The sequence below is a fragment of the Erythrolamprus reginae genome, chromosome 2 (assembly GCF_031021105.1).
Source record: "Erythrolamprus reginae isolate rEryReg1 chromosome 2, rEryReg1.hap1, whole genome shotgun sequence".
In the NCBI taxonomy this organism is placed as follows: domain Eukaryota; kingdom Metazoa; phylum Chordata; class Lepidosauria; order Squamata; family Dipsadidae; genus Erythrolamprus; species Erythrolamprus reginae.
The window spans coordinates 39,100,465-39,119,451 of record NC_091951.1 but is presented as its reverse complement, the minus strand read 5'-3'; the positions used below and the strand labels follow the sequence as shown (position 1 = coordinate 39,119,451).

The following is an 18,987-nucleotide window of genomic DNA, read 5'->3' as shown; positions in this document are numbered from 1 at the left end:
CCTCCTCAAGAAGCCCTCCCTGGACCCAGCTGTGCTTAATAACTACCGTCCAGTCTCCAACCTTCCCTTTATGGGGAAGGTTGTTGAGAAGGTGGTGGCACTCCAACTCCAGCGGTCCTTGGAAGAAGCCGATTATCTAGGTCCCCAGCAGTCGGGTTTCAGGCCCGGTTACAGCACGGAAACTGCTTTGGTCGCGTTGATGGATGATCTCTGGCGGGCCCGGGACAGGGGTTTATCCTCTCTCCTGGTGCTCCTTGACCTCTCAGCGGCTTTCGATACCATCGACCATGGTATCCTTCTGCACCGGCTGGAGGGGTTGGGAGTGGGAGGCACTGTTCTTCAGTGGTTCTCCTCCTACCTCTCTGGCCGGTCGCAGTCGGTGTTAGTGGGGGGACAGAGGTCGACTCCTAGGTCTCTCCCTTGTGGGGTGCCTCAGGGGTCGGTGCTCTCCCCCCTGCTATTTAACATCTACATGAAACCGCTGGGCGAGATCATCCAAGGACATGGGGTGAGGTATCATCAATATGCGGATGATACCCAGCTTTACATCTCCACCCCATGCCCAGTCAACGAAGCGGTGGAAGTGATGTGCCGGTGCCTGGAGGCTGTTGGGGCCTGGATGGGTGTCAACAGACTCAAGCTCAACCCGGATAAGACGGAGTGGCTGTGGGTTTTGCCTCCCAAGGACAACTCCATCTGTCCGTCCATTACCCTGGGGGGGGAATTATTGACCCCCTCAGAGAGGGTCCGCAACTTGGGCGTCCTCCTCGATCCACAGCTCACATTAGAACAACATCTCTCAGCTGTGGCGAGGGGGGCGTTTGCCCAGGTTCGCCTGGTGCACCAGTTGCGGCCCTATCTGGACCGGGACTCATTGCTCACAGTCACTCATGCCCTCATCACCTCGAGGTTCGACTACTGTAATGCTCTCTACATGGGGCTACCTTTGAAAAGTGTTCGGAAACTTCAGATCGTGCAAAATGCAGCTGCGAGAGCAGTCATGGGCTTACCTAGGTATGCCCATGTTTCTCCATCACTCCGCAGTCTGCATTGGCTGCCGATCAGTTTCCGGTCACAATTCAAAGTGTTGATTATGACCTTTAAAGCCCTTCATGGCACTGGACCAGAATATCTCCGAGACCGCCTCCTGCCGCACGAATCCCAGCGACCAATTAGGTCCCACAGAGTGGGCCTTCTCCGGGTCCCGTCAACTAAGCAATGTCGATTGGCGGGCCCCAGGGGAAGAGCCTTCTCTGTGGCGGCACCGGCCCTCTGGAACCAACTCCCCCCGGAGATTAGAACTGCCCCTACTCTTCCTGCCTTCCGTAAACTTCTTAAAACCCACCTTTGCCGTCAGGCATGGGGGAATTGAAACATCTCCCCCTGGGCACGTTTAATTTATATATGGTATGCTTGTGTGTGTGTCTGTTAGTATATGGGTTTTTTTTAAATCTTTAAAATTTTAAATTGTTTGATTACTTATGATTTGTTTCTACATGTTGTGAGCCGCCCCGAGTCTTCGGAGAGGGGCGGCATACAAATCCAAGTAATTAATAAATAAATAATAAATAAATAAATAAATAAATAAATATACATACACACACACACACACACACACACACACACAAATATACAAGCAGGTGACATAAAGTGTAAAATGGAAGAATTATATAAGAGGAGAAAATTTAATGGTTTATAAATGAAAAAATTGAAAATAGCTTTGATTATTGTGCATAATATAGGTTTATTAGGTTTAGGTTTATTGGATTTATATGCCGCCCCTCTCCGCAAACTCGGGGCGGCTCACAACAATAATAAAAAACAGTACAGTACACAATACCAAATCCAATGCCCAGTATTTGATAATGATTATGATTATTTCTGGTTGACCTTTTTTTTTTCTCTTTTCTTCTTTGCTCTCTTTTCTCTCTTTTTTATTATTCTGATTGATTGAATTATAAATTGCTTATTTGATTTATGGTGATAAAGAAAGAAGGGGAAAAAGAAAAGGGAGGAGAGTTACAATAACAGGAGTAGGATTAATATGGGATAATAACTAGCACTAATTATGTTAGGCATTATAAGGAAAGACAGTTGAAACAACAAAGAGTTAAAACCAATAGATTAGGGAAGATTATCACTGAGTTCAATAGTGGAAGATATTTAGAATTGGGGATAATATATAGATTAGGGAAGATTATGGCACTGCATTTAGCAGTGAAAATAATTAGAATAGGGAAGATTATTGCACTGATATGAAAGTGACAAACAGATTAGGGAAGATTATTACGTATTGTATTGTACTATATTTTAATTTGAGGTATGTAAATTGGAATCTCTATAAGGTGTGAAAAACAATAAAAAATTTATACCCCCCTCCCCCAAAAAATAAACAAAGGCACGTGGGGCCCTGTCTTTAGCCCCCAGTCTGGTATGAATGTTGGTCGGGCCTTGCCGGAAGTGGTGTGGGGAGTGGGATCTCTGGGGGATGGGAGAGCTGGAGCGTTCCAGTTGTGACTGGGAGAAGCAGATATGGGGGAAGTTGGGGGGTGGGCCGCTCACGGGGAACTAGGACTCACTATCTTACAGTGATTCCCTGTTCTGGCCCCTCAAGCTCACCCCATACAGCTGGTGACAGGGGAAGTCAGGGCCCTGGTCTCAGGCTGGTGCTGCTGAATGCCAGGTCAGTGGTTAACAAAGCCCCTCTGATCCGGGATTTACCTCTGGATTGGGGGGCAGACTTGGCATGTGTGATTGAGACCCGGCTGGGCCCCGAGGGGAGGGTTCCCCTCTTGGAGATGTGCCCAGATGGGTTTCAGGTGCTGCACCAGCCACAACACCAGGGAAGGGGTGGGGGAGTGGCTCTCATAGTCCAGAAGATTCTGAGCCTCACAGGAGGTTGGAGCCCTCGCAGGAGGTCTTTTGAGGTAGGATCTAGGGGTTCAGGTGAGCTTGCTGCTGACGTACCTGTCTCTCAGGTGTGTTACAACAGCCCTGCCTGCGCTGCTTGAGGCAGTGGCCGGGTTGGCAGTGGAGTTCCCCAGGCTTATGGTCCTACCATCCCTCAGTAGCTCCTCTGAAACTGCACAGGAGTTCATGGCTTCCATGACAACCATGGACCTGACCCAGGTAATAGAGGGTCTAACTCATGAGGGGGACACACGCTCGACATGTTTTTTCCCTCGGGGCAGTGCAGTCACGACCTGATGATAAGGGGTATAGACATCTTACCCTTGTCATGGTCAGATCATTTCCTGTTACAGCTTGACTTCAGGACACCAATCCCTCACTACAGGGAGGCAGAGCTAATTAAATGGTTCTGTCCCAGGTGCCTAATGGACCCAGAGGGTGCTTAGGGATATACCTGATTCCCTTGTACACAATTCAGCAGAGTCTCTGGTGATGGCCTGGAACAGGGCCTCCTCGGGGGCTCTAGACTGGATTGCGCCTCTGCGACCTCTCCGAGGCAGTGGAACCAGGAGAACTCCCTGGTTCACTGAGGAGCTCTGGGAGATAAATGCCAGAAGAGACGTCTAGAGTGATGTTGGATCTACCAGTCTCTAACCTGCCTTTCATAGGTAAGATTATTGAAAAGGTAGTAGTGCTCCAGCTCCTACAGTCCTTGGATAAGCCAAGGCTATAGCACTGAAACAATTTTGGTCATGCTAATGTATGATCTCTGGCGAGCCTGAGATGGGGGTCACTCCACCATCTTGGTGCTTCTTGACCTCTCAGTGGCTTTCAATACCATTGACCATGGCATACTTCTGCAACGGCTGGAGGGATTGGAAGTGGGAGGCATTATTCTTCCGTGGTTCTCCTCTTATTTCTCTGATCTATCACCGTCAGTTTTTGTAGGGGGACAGAGGTCAACCCCTAGGTCACTCCTTTGTGGGGTGCCACAGGGGTCGGTGCTCTCCCCTCTCCTATTTAACATCTACATGGAACTGCTGGATGAGATCATTCGATGACATGGGGTGAGGTATCATCAGTACGCTGATGATGCTCAGCTTTACATCTCCACCCCATACCAATTTAGCGAAGTGGTGGACGTGATGTGCCAGTGCCTGGAGGCTGTGAGGGTCTGGATGGGTGTTAACAGACTCAAACTCAACCCAGACAAGACTGAATGGCTGTGGGCATTGCCTCCTAAGGACAGTTCAATCCCCTGCAGAGCGGGTCTGCAACTTGGGTGTCCTCCTAGATCTGCAGCTGAGACTAGACCACCAACTCTCAGCTGTGGCTAGGGGGGCTTTTCAGCAAGTTTGTCTTGTGTACCAGTTGCAGCCCCACTTGGATCAGGAATCTCTGCTCACGGTCACTCACGCCCTTATCACCTCGTGACTCGATTACTGTAACGTCTACATGGGGCTACCCTTGAAAAGTGTTCAGAGACTACAATTGGTCCAAAACACAGCTGTGCGAGCTTTTGTGGGTGTACCTAGATACATCCATACTACATCTACGCTTCGTGCACTGCTCCCAATGGCTCTCTGGACACAATTCAAGGTGTTGGTTATCACCGTTAAAGCCATACATGGCTTAGGCTCAGATTATGTACAGGACCACATTCTGCCACATACCTCCCAGCAACCAGTCAGGACTCGTAGAGTTGGTCTTCTCACAGTTCCTTTGGCCAGACAATGCAAACTGGTGGGACCACATGGTAGGGCCTTCTCTGTGGTAGCTCTGGCTCTATGGAATCAACTCCCCCCTGAGATCTGCACGATGCCCATCCTCCTGGCCTTCCAAAAGGCAGTAAAAACATGACTTTTCCGACAGACTTTTCTGGAGCTGGTGAACAGTCTTATCTTGTCCCGGCTGGCTGGATGAATATTTTAATAAAGGGTCTTAAAATTGTTTTATTGCTTTTTATATTGTTGTTTTTATATGGCTGTTATTGCTCCCATTAATAAATAAAATAAATAATAAACTGGTCTAGCCAAATATGGGATGGAGCATGCTGCTATCACTTTCACCTTTTTTACAGGAGCCTTCACAAGCAGTTGCTTTTGCGACAAACTATTTTTGTATTGAAGTTATGTTTTACTTAAAACTAAGGAGAAATAAAGGAAAACTAGTGTAGATCTATTTCAAGCTATTTAGCTCTCATCAGGTAGCCAAACCCTTCTGGGTTTTGAACTCGGGCTACATTATTATTATTATTATTATTATTATTATTATTATTATTATTAATTAAATTTGTATGCCGCCCCTCTCCGCAGACTCAGGGCGGCTCACAGCAATAGTAAAAAACAATGTAAAATACAAATGTAATATTTAAAAACCTAAAAACCCATAATTTAAAAAACATACACACAACATACCATACATAAACTATATAGGCCAGGGGCAGATGTCTCAATTTCCTCATGCCTGACGGCAGAGATGGGTCTTAAGAAGTTTGCGAAAGGCAAGGAGGGTGAAGGCAATCCTAATCTCTGTGGGGAGCTGGTTCCAGAGGGTCGGGGCTGCCACAGAGAAGGCTCTTCCCCTGGGTCCCGCCAGACGACATTGTTTAATCAACAGGACCCGGAGAAGGCCAATGGCAGCAGGCGGTCTCGGAGATATTCTGGTCCGATGCCATGAAGGGCTTTATAGGTCATAACCAACACTTTGAATTGTGACCGGAAACTGACTGGCAACCAATGCAGACTGCAAAGTGTTGGTGACACATGGGCATACCTAGGGAAGCCCATGATTGCTCTCGCAGCTGCATTCTAATACTTGCATATTAGGTACCATAAATGTACTAACTTCTAAGCCATGGACTCTTCTCACTTTTTGGATTATACCAGGGGAGAGGTTAAGTGGTTTTTTTCCAGTGAGGCGGGTCTATCAGGGAAACCTGGTCTACCCAATTATGAAACAGCCAGTGATGAAATCTATTTAACTTCCCTATTTGTTCAGAAGTGTGTGATTTGCCATCACATGCACCTTTCCCCACTCTGCACATTCTCAGGCCTTGCCCATGCGCAGAAGTTTAAAAAAATAAAATGGCAGCAAGTGGGGCCAAACCAGTAGCATTTCACCCATGGACCAAGCATATTGTTTCTGCTAAAACATGCTTTCATCACAGGGTTATTGTGGAGAGAGAAATAGAACCAAGACTACCTAAAGGAAAAGGAGCAAATAAATCTAACAACTATTAATCCCCCTCCCTTATTTCACTTTCACCACAGCAGCCTGTTGTGCGGAGGGAAGGAGGGAGAACAAGAGATTGACAGGCCCCATCCAGATCCATCTTTACAGTGTGCTTGCAGTTCACAAAGGCTGAGAAAGTTGGCATGGCCAAAACCACAATTCTGACACAGGAAGTATAAGACCTTTTTTTTAAAAAAAGAAAACTTTCCTCTCTCTCAAGCAGAGAAGGAAACCCCTGCCATTTCCATATATGAAACATGATCCAGTAGTTTTCCATCACCTTATCACACATTGCAACTTTTAAAACCCTGCTGCAAAAGATCAAAATGCTCCTTAGCCTTGCACATTTCTCCTCTAGAAGTGCAGATTTCCAGCTTTTCTTTATTGCAAGTACAGTGGTGCCTCTACTTAAGAACTTAATTCTTTCCGTGACCAGGGTTCTTAAGGAGAAACATTCTTAAGTAGAAGCATTTTTTTCCATAGGAATCAATGTAAAAGCAAATAATGCGTGCAAACCCACTAGGAAAGAAATAAAAGTTCGGAATTTGGGTGGGATGAGGAGGAGGAAGAGGAGGAGGAGAGTCGCTGCCAAAGGAAGAAGGTGAAGTGATGGGAATTTAAAAAAATCCAAAACTTTAAGATTATTTTTAAAAAAGAGGGACTCTGAGGCAGCGAGGAGGAGCATACGCCTCCCATACACCCGGCGTGAGGCTACCTCCCATACACTGCCTCCCATACACTGGCTGCTGCTGTTGCTTCCTGTTGCCTCTTCCTTCCCATGCTGAAGAGCTCCCCTCTCCTCTCCCTCTCTTTGTAGCTGGCGCCTTTTCTTCGCTGTGGTGACTCCTCGGCTGCCCAAAGTGAAGGGAGTGTTTCTTTTCTCTGGGCACTGGCAAAGATTTATTCCCTCTCCAAGCGCCTAGAACAGGGGTCCCCAAACTTTTTACACAGGGGGCCAGTTCACTGTCCCTCGGACTGTTGGAGGGCCGGACTATATAAAAAAACTATGAACAAATCCCTATGCACACTGCACATACCTTGTTTTAAAGTAAAAAACAAAATGGGAACGTACTATTTAGAGGGGGGAGAAGATCTGAAATTCATATATGTTTATGTTTTGTTTTTAATTTTCTTTTGTTAACATCTGATTGGCTATACAAGGATTTCTTGGCTTATGAAAAATGTATAAAGAAAGAAGGAAGCACTTTGGCATAATGGTTAATAAGTTAGAAATATAATTGGTGTTGCACTTTTTGAAGGAACATTAAGGAGGGAATTTAATTAAAAGAAAATGAATGTAACTGGATGACAAAATTAGAAAAAAAACTTTTGCAACTTTTTTGACGATTGATATTAGTTACTAGCAAAATACCGCATTTTATTCATGGAAAATTAGATGTTACACTGTGTTGTAGAATGTATGTTAAGAGAAAAATTTAAAAAAATTACACCCCCCCAAAACAGTCCTTCCTTCCTCTGTCCCTCCATTCATTTCATTCTTCCTTCCTTTCTTCCTTGTTCCCTCCATTTCTCCTTCCTTCCTTCCTTCCTTCCTTCCTTCCTTCCTTCCTTCCTTCCCTCCTTCATTCCTCTCCACTTCTCCTTCCCTCCCTCCCTCTCTTTCCTTTTTCTTTCTTTCTCTCTCTCTTTTCCCTGTGCTCTTGTCACTCACTGGCGGGCCAGATAAATGGCCTCAGTGGGCCGCATGTGGCCCACGGGCCGTAGTTTGGGGACCGCTGGCCTAGAGAAAGGAAAATGCTTTGTTTGCTCTGGGCTACCAAAGCCTCCTTAAACGCCACCAAAAGGCTCCCCTGGCAGCCCAGATGGCTGGGATTAAAGGGGAATGGCAGGAAACTAGCCGGGCCTTCGTACCGCTCTCAAATTTCCTGGGAAATTTTTCTAGGCTCGGGTTCTTAAGTATAAAATGGTTCTTAAGAAGAGGTAAAAAAATCTTGAACACCCGGTTCTTATCTAGAAAAGTTCTTAAGTAGAGACGTTCTTAGGTAGAGGTACCACTTAGTCTTTGAATTATGACCTGTTGCTTAATGACCGTTTGAAGTTACCATGGACCTCCCAAGGGCAAAGCACAACTTTGGTTCGAAGTTACAATGGCTGCTCCCCCAAGGTCTCATGATTGCATTTTGGGCACTCGGTAGCTGGCCTGTATTTGCATCTGTTTACAGTGCCCTCAGTCACATGGCTACAATTTACAGTGTTGTTGTCACTGGAAACGAATGTTCACGTTCTTTCTGGTTTAAAAAAAAAACTCATTGAGGAAAATGGATTTGTTTTATGACCTCCACATTCAAATGATTTATTGATTCATTGATTCATTCATTTATTCGACTTCTATGCCCCCCCAATCCCAAAGGACTCAGGCTGTTGCAAATAAAAAAAAAAGTTCAGTTTATGACCAAAATCACTTACATCTAAAATTCCAGGCTTCATTATGGGCATATATAGAGGACAAGCTGTATTCCTGTTTCCCATTTGTAACGGGTTAACTGAGGAGATTGTTTTTTTTACCTTTTTTTTGCCCTCCTTAGTATCACTTGTACATAAGCAGACCTTAAATCCAGATGACTGTAAACTGCTATTGGCAACCTCTGAACATCGGAGACGCCCGTGCCTGCCTACCTGGATTTGGTTCGAGATGAAATGTTACTACTTCTCAGATAAAGAAAAATCCTGGTTTGCTAGTCAACACTTTTGTTCTTTGTACAATGCCACTCTGGCCATTATTGAAAATAAAGATAAGGTAAGAGGTGAAAATACCCTACTGTATTATTAAGAGAATCAGGATGGTTCTGCTTTTGTGTGAATTCTATTTTTGGGGAGTTCATCATCTTCTTTTAATGCCTCCATAATCCCTTGCAAGGTGGAGTCTGGGCAATTGAATGGAGCTAGCAGAGTGTTTACTGGCCAGATGCCCTTCCTGTTGCCAAAGTGGAGTTTGTTTGTTTGTTTGTTTGTTTGTTTATTTATTTTTTGATTTGATTTGATTTGAGATTTGATTTGATTTGATTTGATTGCCGCCCCTCTCCACAGACTTGGGGCGGCTCACAACAAAACAAAACAATTCATGACAAATCTAATAAGTATAACTTAAAATACTTAAAAAAAACCCATTTACTAAGCAAACATACATACAAACATACCATGCATAAATTTTATATGCCCAGGGTAAATGTCTCAGTTCCCCCATGCCTGACGACAAAGGTGGGTTTTAAGGAGCTTATGGAAGGCAAGGAGAGTAGGGGCAGTTCTAATCTCTGGGGGGAGCTGGTTCCAGAGAGTCGGGGCCACCACAGAGAAGGCTCTTCCCCTGGGGCCCGCCAACCGACATTGTTTAGTTGACGGGACCCGGAGAAGGCCCACTCTGTGGGACCTAATCGGTCGCTGGGATTCGTGCGGCAGAAGGCGGTCTCGGAGATATTCTGGTCCGATGCCATGAAGGGCTTTAAAGGTCATAACCAACACTTTGAATTGTGACCGGAAATTGATCGGCAACCAATGCAGACTGCGGAGTGTTGGTGAAACATGGGCATACCTAGGGAAGCCGATGACTGCTCTCGCAGCTGCATTCTGCACGATCTGAAATTTCCGAACATTTTTCAAAGGTAGCCCCATGTAGAGAGCATTACAGTAGTCGAACCTCGAGGTGATGAGGGCATGAGTGACTGTGACTAGTGAGTCCTGGTCCAAATAGGGCCGCAACTGGTGCACCAGGCGAACCTGGGCAAACGCCCCCCTCGCCACAGCTGAAAGATGGTTCTCTAATGTGAGCTGTGGATCGAGGAGGACGCCCAAGTTTGTTTGTTTGTTTGTTTGTTTGTTTAATATGATTTATATGCCACCCAATCCTACAGGACTCAGGGCGGCTCACAACAATGAAACAACACAGTAGAAAGTCAAATTTAAACATTAATAACAATTTTAAAAAATCAATCAATCAATACAGTGTTCCCTTGATTTTCGCGGGTTCGAACTTCACGAAAAGTCTATACTACGGTTTTTCAAAAATATTAATTAAAAAATACTTTGCGTTTTTTCCCCTATACCACGGGTTTCCCCGCCTGATGACATCATATGTCATCGCCAAACATTCGTCCGCCTTTAATAAATATTTTTTAAAATAAACTTTAATAAATAAACATGGTGAGTAATAATCTAAATGGTTGCTAAGGGGATGGGAAATTGCAATTTAGGGGTTTAAAGTGTTAAGGGAAGGCTTGTGATACTGTTCATAGCCAAAAATATTGTATTTACTTCCGCATCTCTACTTCGCGGAAATTCGCGGGTGATCTTGGAAAGCATCCCCTGCGAAAATCGAGGGAACACTGTACAATCATACCATTACATATCATATACCAATCAGAATGTGTTTCGGCCAGGATTAAGCTGTTAATTTTGATAGCCCGCAGGCCTGCCAGCAAAGCCAGGTCTTCAAGGCTTTTCAGAAGGTCAGGAGGTGGGGGCAATACAGATCTTGGGGGTAGTTGGTTCCAAAGAGCCGAGGCCGCCAGAGAGAAGGCCCTCCCACGCAAGCCCATCAACTGGTTCTGTAGATAGTTTGGTCCTAAGCCATGTAGGGCTTTATAGGTGATAACTAACACCTTTCAGCAGTTATATTCATGTGTAGCAGGACACCATGTGGCTACCGGCCCACTATTTCTACTTGCTCACAGCCATAACAAAGCCATGGCCACAAGGCAGGTATGGATGGCCTGGCTGTGGGGGCCCCGAGGTAAGCTGGGGTGAGGTGTGGGACAGCTCCACCCCCCCGCTCACCTTGTGGCTGTGGCACTGACATGTCACTCGGCCTCCTGTCCTGCCTTGAGCAAGCAGAAATGGGCCTCCCATACATTACAAAAATAAGACATCCTCCACCCCAAAAATAAGCCCTATTGCTAATTTCGGGCCCAAAATAATTATTTATTTATTTACTGTTGTGCTGGGCTTCACGTTACGTGCCCCCAATTAAGTCCAAAGTAGAAATTCAAACACACACGGTTGTAAAGTAAACAAAGTTGGTTTATCAAAAGGAAAATATTGTCCAAACGCACTTTAACCAGCCAAAGTGCTCTCCCACAAACCACAAGCCTTGAATGCTGTGAGAAACATAAAACAAAAGCAAAGCAGATAAAAGGCAGCTGTGAAGACATCACAGCCACTCCCCTTAAAGAGTCCTCACGCTGTACTTAACTGTGAATTGTTCCACAAAATCCTTGTAAAATCCTGAAGCTGTTCAGCAAACCACACTTCTCTCTCACACAAAATGGATAATCTCCCACACCGAGAGGCAACAACACTGGCAATTTATCAGCAGCCCCATTAGCCTAATTGCCACAGCGACAGGTGTTCTCCCTTATTTTCTATAGTACTTGCGCAGTTGTTCCTTCCTTGTCATAAACCTGCATCTGCGTGCATCTATCAATCCCTCCTCTTCTGAATCTAACGATGATGATGATGATGATGGCTCACTAATGGGGTACTTAGCTAATGGGTAGTGTTGGGCGAACTCAACAAAATTCGGGTTCGGCAGGTTCATGCGAACTTGGCGGCTGGTTCAGGCAAGTTCGTGGAACCTGAACCTGAACCCACCAAACCCTTCTGGGGGTGGGGCTTTGACCTCACGGAGATGTCACTTCCTGGCTTTCGGTGCGGAGGCTGGGGAAATGGGGGCGGGGCATTTCTCCATTGGGAAAGTAAGACGGTGGCAAGTTTCTCGGCGGGGACCACCTTGGCGGCGGCTTTAATGCACCGAGAAACTTGCCACCGTCTTACTTTCCCAACGGAGAAATGCTCCCCCCACACACAGCGTGCGCACCCATCCTCCTTCCGACATCAAAGGGAAGGGGGGCGGTGGCAGGTAGAGGGGAATCCCCTGCCCCCACTCCCGCAGCCTCCCCATGATGGGATTCCAGGGGCGGGGCTTTGACATCACGGAGACGTCACTTCCTGGCCAGCCGAGGTGACCGAATGCCGAACGCGACCCCGAACTTTGCCCGAAGTTTTAAAAAAAATTGGGTTCGTGTTCGGCATGCCGAACACTGCAAAGTCCGCACGGACCCGAATTGTGCGAGTTCAGTTCGCCCAACACTACTAATGGGCTGCCTGTAATTACCTCCTCATCCGATCCTGATTCACTCCCAGAATCTTCCGCTGACATAGAATCTTCACTGTCTGAAGCTGTTGGCCGTAAAATCGGCCTCTGATAATGTGAGGATTCTCCCACACCAACCCCCACCATCTTTGGAGCAGGAGCTGGCCCACAGCCAACCACAACATTTACTATTTATTAATTGGATTTATATGCCACCCCTCTCTGAGTACTCGAGGCGGCTTACAACAAGAATATAAGACCCAGTCTTATTTTCAGGGAAACATGGGCATACAATATATAATCAAACAATGATATGGAATTATCAGCCAGGTCTAAATATATGTGATTTGATTACTGAGGATATAGATAAAGGTTAAAACAAATGTGTACTTAGGATATGTAAACATTTCAGAGTCATTTAATGTTTATTCATTTATTCTCTCCAAAGGATTTTGTGCTGCGTTACAAAGGCCGACCTTCCCACTGGATTGGCCTCCAACGAGACCTGAATCAACCCTGGAAATGGATCAATGGAAGTGTTTCAACGTGAGTCATCCTTTCTCTCTTATGTCTTCACTTGAGGAGTAGTGAGAGGGGCGGCCTGTAAATTTAATAAATTAATTAGATAAACTGTACGCCAGCCAAATGCTGAGAAGAAATAGCCTGTGGTTTATTCATCATCCAGTGCTGTCCTGTTTCTTTCATCGAGCACAAATGCATGGCAGATTTTCGTAAATGCCAACTTTGCATCTAAAACTAAAGAATTTGGAGAATAGAGGCAAGCCAATGTGGTGTAGTGATTGAGCTGTTGGACTTGAAAAACCCAGGTTAGGTCCCTCTGTCAGCCACAAAAGATATCTGGGAATTATGGGTGGGCCCTTCTTTTTCAATCCCAGAGCCAGTGTGGTCTGGTGGTAAAGTTTGTTTGTTTGTTTGTTTGTTTATATATATATATATATGGAGTTGTGAGGCAATGCTTCGGAGGTGTTTGGTATTCCTTTCTTCCCCCCATTGTCGTTGTTACTTTTTATAATGGTACATGTCTGCTCTTGCAATTTTTTTACCCATGTCCTCGTCCTAGGTCTACACTGCCCTTTTACTATTTTCTGTATTTTATCTTAGGATGGATATATGTTTATCCCAGGCATGTTTAAATTCAGTTACTGTGGATTTATCTACCACCTCTGCTGGAAGTTTGTTCCAAGGATCTACTACTCTTTCAGTAAAATAAAATGTTCTCATGTTCCTTTTGATCTTTCCCCCAACTAACTTCAGATTGTGTCCCCTTGTTCTTGTGTTCACTTTCCTATTAAAAACACTTCCCTCCTGGACCTTATTTAACCCTTTAATATATTTAAATGTTTCGATCATGTCCCCCCTTTTCCTTCTGTCCTCCAGACTATACAGATTGAGTTCATTAAGTCTTTCCTGATACGTATTATGCTTAAGACCTTCCACCATTCTTGCAGCCCGTCTTTTGACCCGTTCAATTTTGTCAATATCTTTTTGTAGGTGAGGTCTCCAGAACTGAACACAGTATTCCAAATGTGGTCTCACCAGCGCTCTATATAAGGGGATCACAATCTCCCTCTTCCTGCTTGTTATACATCTAGCTATGCAGCCAAGCATCCTACTTGCTTTCCCTACCGCCTGACTGCATTTTGAGACTGTCAGAAATCACTACCCCTAAATCCTTTTCTTCTGAAGTATTTGCTAACACAGAACTGCCAATACAATACTCAGATTGAGGATTCCTTTTCCCCAAATGCATTATTTTACATTTGGAAACATTAAACTACAGTTTCCATTGCTTTGACCATTTATCTAGTAAAGCTAAATCATTTACCATATTACAGACGCCTCCAGGAATATCAACCCTATTGCACACTTTAGAGTCATCGGCAAATAGGCAAACCTTCCCTACCAAACCTTCCCCTATGTCACTCACAAACATATTAAAAAGAATAGGACCCGGAACAGACCCTCGTGGCACACCGCTTGTAACCTGACTCTGCTCAGAATACTCACCATTAACAATAACTGTCTGATGTCTACGCTTCAGCCAGCTGCAAATCCATTGAACTATCCAGGGATTAAGTCCAATCTTCACTAATTTATCTATCAGCTCTTTATGTGGAACTGTATCAAAGGCTTTGCTGAAGTCCAGGTAGGCAATATCCACGACACCACCTTGATCCAACACCTTTGTGACATAGTCAAAGAAATCAATGAGATTAGTCTGACATGATTTGCCTTCAGTAAAGCCATGTTGATGGCAAATCATGTCAGACTAATCTCATTGATTTCTTTGACTATGTCACATGTCAAGATGGGGTTGGCTCACCCTCCTCAGAATCTATCATTACAAGAGTTGGTCAAGGACCACTCACAACATAACCGGAATGGTCCATTCCTAAAAATAGGGGTGTTCTGAACATTTTGGAAAACTGTTTCAGTCACTATGAGTGCAGGTCTGTGATTATGTGTTAAGTGTAACTTAGGCCTCTCTTACTGATACTTGGGGGTGAGAGGAAAGTAACGCCATGAGGACATGGCAGAAAAGAGATGTAGCTAAGGCAATTTGATATCATGGTTAAATGCCAATGGGGGGGACAAAGCTTTTTACCTGGCTGCCCTTGTGTTGCAGGTGGAAGGTCCTTGGTGATGGAGGGAACTGTGCCTTCCTGGATGACGAAGGGAAAGCCAGCGTTTCCTGGTGCGAAAACCCCCATCACTGGATATGCAGCAAACCTGATGAATTCACAGGTCCAAAGGTAGCTTGAAGACACATGGCCTCCAATCCACTCAACTGGCATTATCTCGTTGTCAGAGTTCCAAATAGCATCTGAGAAATAAATCGGAATCCAAGGCTTCGGCTTCTTCAAAGTTTCAATTTATTAACAAGGCCATGTTAGCACAACTGGAGAAACCCAAATCCAAAGTTACGAGGGTATCTCCACCCGGGTTAGAGTTCATTTCCTTGCATCTCCTCCTACAAGCCCATCACATGAACCATATATTTTCTGCCAGCATATCCTGCAACTCCCAGCAGCTTCCGGACAGATGCTGAACAAAGGCTGACCTTGAGAACCTAAAAGGAGTAGTATACTCCCGTTCAACTCGCATACTTTCAGCAGAATGTTAAAAATACTTGTTGACATGGGTGTCAAGATAAAGGGTTGTTTGTGCATATGTTTTTGGAATGCTCGATAGTGCAGAATTTTTGGCAAAAAGTGCAAGAGGATATTAATAGGATGTTAAATATACGATGGATAATTGCTAAGGAAATGGCAGTATTAGTCAAAAGTAATGCGATGGGAGAATTTAGAGAAATAAAACAAGCAGCAATAGAAAGCACTCAGGAGGTAATAGTCTTGGGTTGGAAGGATGGACAATGCAAAATTGGTTACACAATGAGAAAACATAACTTACAAAACATACAAACATAAAGAGGATACATTTCATACTTACAAATCTATTTCAAATCTTCAGCACTCCACAATTAACATGAACATCAACCATCCTGTTGACCATTGTTTATTACAGCCTACTTGTGTCAATCTAACATTTTTGTATAGTTTTGTATAGTTTGTATACAGTGTTCCCTTGATTTTCGCGGGTTCGAACTTCGCGACAAGTCTATACAACGGTTTTTCAAAAATATTAATTAAAAAATACTTCACGTTTTTTCCCCCTATACCACGGTTTTTCCTGCCTGATGACATCATATGTCACAGCCAAACATTCATCCGCCTTTAATAAAAAAAATTTTAAATAAACTTTAATAAATAAACATGGTAAGTAATAATCTAAGTGGTTGCTAAGGGAATGGGAAATCACAATTTAGGGGTTTAAAGTGTTAAGGGAAGGCTTGTGATACTGTTCATAGCCAAAAATAGTGTATTTACTTCCGCATCTCTACTTCGCGGAAATTCGACTTTCGCGGGTGGTCTCAGAACGCATCCCCCGCGAAAAGTGAGGGAACACTGTATATTCAAAATTTGTAACTATTTCTAAATCATGTTATTGTAAGTTAATAAAAGTATTTGGCAACGGTTTGTCTGTTTGCTTCATGATCTAGGTCAGTGATGGTAAATTTGTGGCATGTGTGCCACAGGTGGCACGCGGAGCCAAATCTGCTGGTACACCAGCCATTTCCCTAGCTCAGCTCCAACACGCATGTACATGCTGGCCAGTTGATTTTTGGCTCACATGGAAGATATGGGAGGGTGTTTTTGGCTTACAGAGGGCCTCCAGGGGAATGGGGGAGGGCATTTTTGCCCCCTCCAGGCTCCAGGGAAGCCTCTATAGCCTGGGGAGGGTGAAAAACAGGTCTACCGAGCCCAACAGAAGTTGGGAAATGGGACTACTGGGTCCACCAGAAGTTGGGAAACGGCCTCTAGGGAGAGGGGGAGGCCATTTTCACCCTCCCCAGGCATTGAATTATGGGTGTGGGTACTTGCGCCTGTGCACCCATGGGGAAAAAGGTTCGCCATCACTGATCTAGGTTAAAGGATTTATAAGGTTATCTGTATAGTGGTACCTCTACTTAAACATGCCTGGGACAAACATATATCCATTATAAGATAAAATACAGGAAATAGTATAAGGGCAGACTAGATGGACCATGAGGTCTTTTTCTGCCGTCAGTCTTCTATGTTTCTATGTTTCTATATACAGCCAAATATGAAGACCAGGGACATGAAGGTAAATTTAATGTTTCTTATCATTTTAAAGGATGCTAACCCCATATTCAAAGTTCAAATGACAAAATATAAAGTCAAATATCAAATACCAAGCTATAGAATTATACAAAACTTTTAATTAGATATATTTTTATACTCCTATTATTTTTTTCTCTTCCCCAATATACTATTTCCCTTTTCACTACATTATTTTACTCTAAAACCAGGTCAAAGGCTGCAATAATAATATTTAGTTTGATTTGATTTACTATACTATTTTATTATTAAACTGCACGAAGCTCAGAGTCACTTTTGGGAAGATGAAATGTATACTTGAAATACAAATAAATGAATTAATACATAAAAGTAGTGTATGTTGAAAATCATGGCAATTGTTTTATTTTACATCCCATCATCATGATATACTAGGTCCTTTCCTGGCTACTTTGATAAGTGTTGTCGGAAAAATGCTCATCTAAAGGGAAAAAGTTGTTTTAGTTGTTTTATTAAATTGGATTGTTACATGTTGTTTTTTATCATTGTTGTTAGCCGCCCCGAATCTGCGGAGAGGGGCGGCATACAAATCCAATAGATAGATAGATAGATAGATAGATAGATAGATAGATAGATAGATAGATAGATAGATAGATAGATAACAAAAAACAAACCCTTTGGAGAGCAAATCAACAAATGATACTTTATTGGAATATCACTGGAGCCATCTGACGCATCAAAACAAAACTCTGTAAGGTTACCAAATATTTGGGTAGGCAAAGGATGACATACACATTGTTAATTTTTTCTAGCATCCACAACAAAAAATACAAAAAAACTATCCTTCTTAGTTTGTATTTTCTTTACACATTCAATTTTTTGAAGTTTTTGTTTTCCTGTAAGGTTAAAATACAGTTTTGTTACCAACAACACACACCCCCCCCCATTTTAAAAAAATACAGCAAAAGCTGCAAACATGAATGACTTTCTTCGGCATCAGAAGTATTGATTTTTCAATTTGTTATTTTTCCAACAAATCTTTACTTTTAAGAACATTCATATTGTCCCTGAATATGAACTAGAATCTGGACCTGTACATGATTACGATTAGAAAGAAAGAACCGAATGTGCAGATGTGTTAATAGCAAAATGGGTCTATGCCACCCCCTGCTGGCCACATCAAGCCAGCACTGTCAAGTCCTCCTGCTTCCTAGAAATAATTGGTGGGGGTTTATAAGGGTGAAGAAGCTAGCTGTTGAATTGTCTAAACCAGCTGTGTGATTTCTCCTCCTGTGAAGCCAAAGTGAAGGGAGGTTCGTGTCTTTTCTGTAGTTCTGTAGCTCTTAGTGCAGCTCTAAAATATATGGATGAACCAGGCTGGAGAATCCTGGGACTTGAAGTCCATACATCTTTAGATACATATGAACATAAAAACACACTAATAAACATTTTAAAGCATCCAGAAAATCAGGTGGATCAATGCCCCATTGCCCTAATCAAATGAGCCTCCAAAATGACATTCAATCTTGCATTTTTAATTTCAGAAACTTTTCAGAGTTTCCTGCAATTTTTCATTACTATGAACATTTGCATATTATGCAATACAGGTAGCTCTCAACTTATGATCACAACTGAGCCCAAATGTTATGTTGCTAATTGAAAAATTTTTAAAGTGACTTTTGTTCCTGCCATCTAACTTGGTGGATACTACAGAAAAAAATTATTTAGTATCTATAAGTGTGGTGTCTTATGATTTACAGTGAATGTATTTTTACGATGACTATGATCATGATTTATCACTTATATCTTTTATTTACACTGAGAGCTTATGTACCGAAGACAAATTGCTTGTGTGTCCAATCACACTTGGCCAATAAAGCTATTCTATTCTATTCCATTCCATTGCATTCTATTCTATTACAAAGGTGGCAGTTCGCATCTGGAGGTGGTGAATATTGTTTTGCTGTGAGAGCTGGGCCAGGCCTCTCCACTATCTGACTTGCCAAAAGGGGCAATTCTGCTGGTCTACCTGCCCCACCCCCGCTGGGTTTTCATGCT

The 18,987-nt window shown here is 43.6% G+C and overlaps 1 protein-coding gene across 1 annotated transcript in view; it reads left to right on the top strand.

Annotated features, from left to right (window-relative positions):
* The window catches only part of LOC139158374 (C-type lectin domain family 2 member D-like), a 28,994-nt gene extending 11,741 nt beyond the window's left edge, over positions 1 to 17,253 (top strand). The window contains exons 3-5 of the mRNA XM_070735677.1: positions 8,691 to 8,902; positions 12,699 to 12,796; positions 14,898 to 17,253. Of these exons, the coding sequence (XP_070591778.1) occupies positions 8,691 to 8,902; positions 12,699 to 12,796; positions 14,898 to 15,033 (446 nt within the window). The 3' untranslated portion in view covers positions 15,034 to 17,253. The remainder of the gene's footprint in view (positions 1 to 8,690; positions 8,903 to 12,698; positions 12,797 to 14,897) is intronic.
* The last annotated feature ends 1,734 nt before the right edge of the window (positions 17,254 to 18,987 follow it).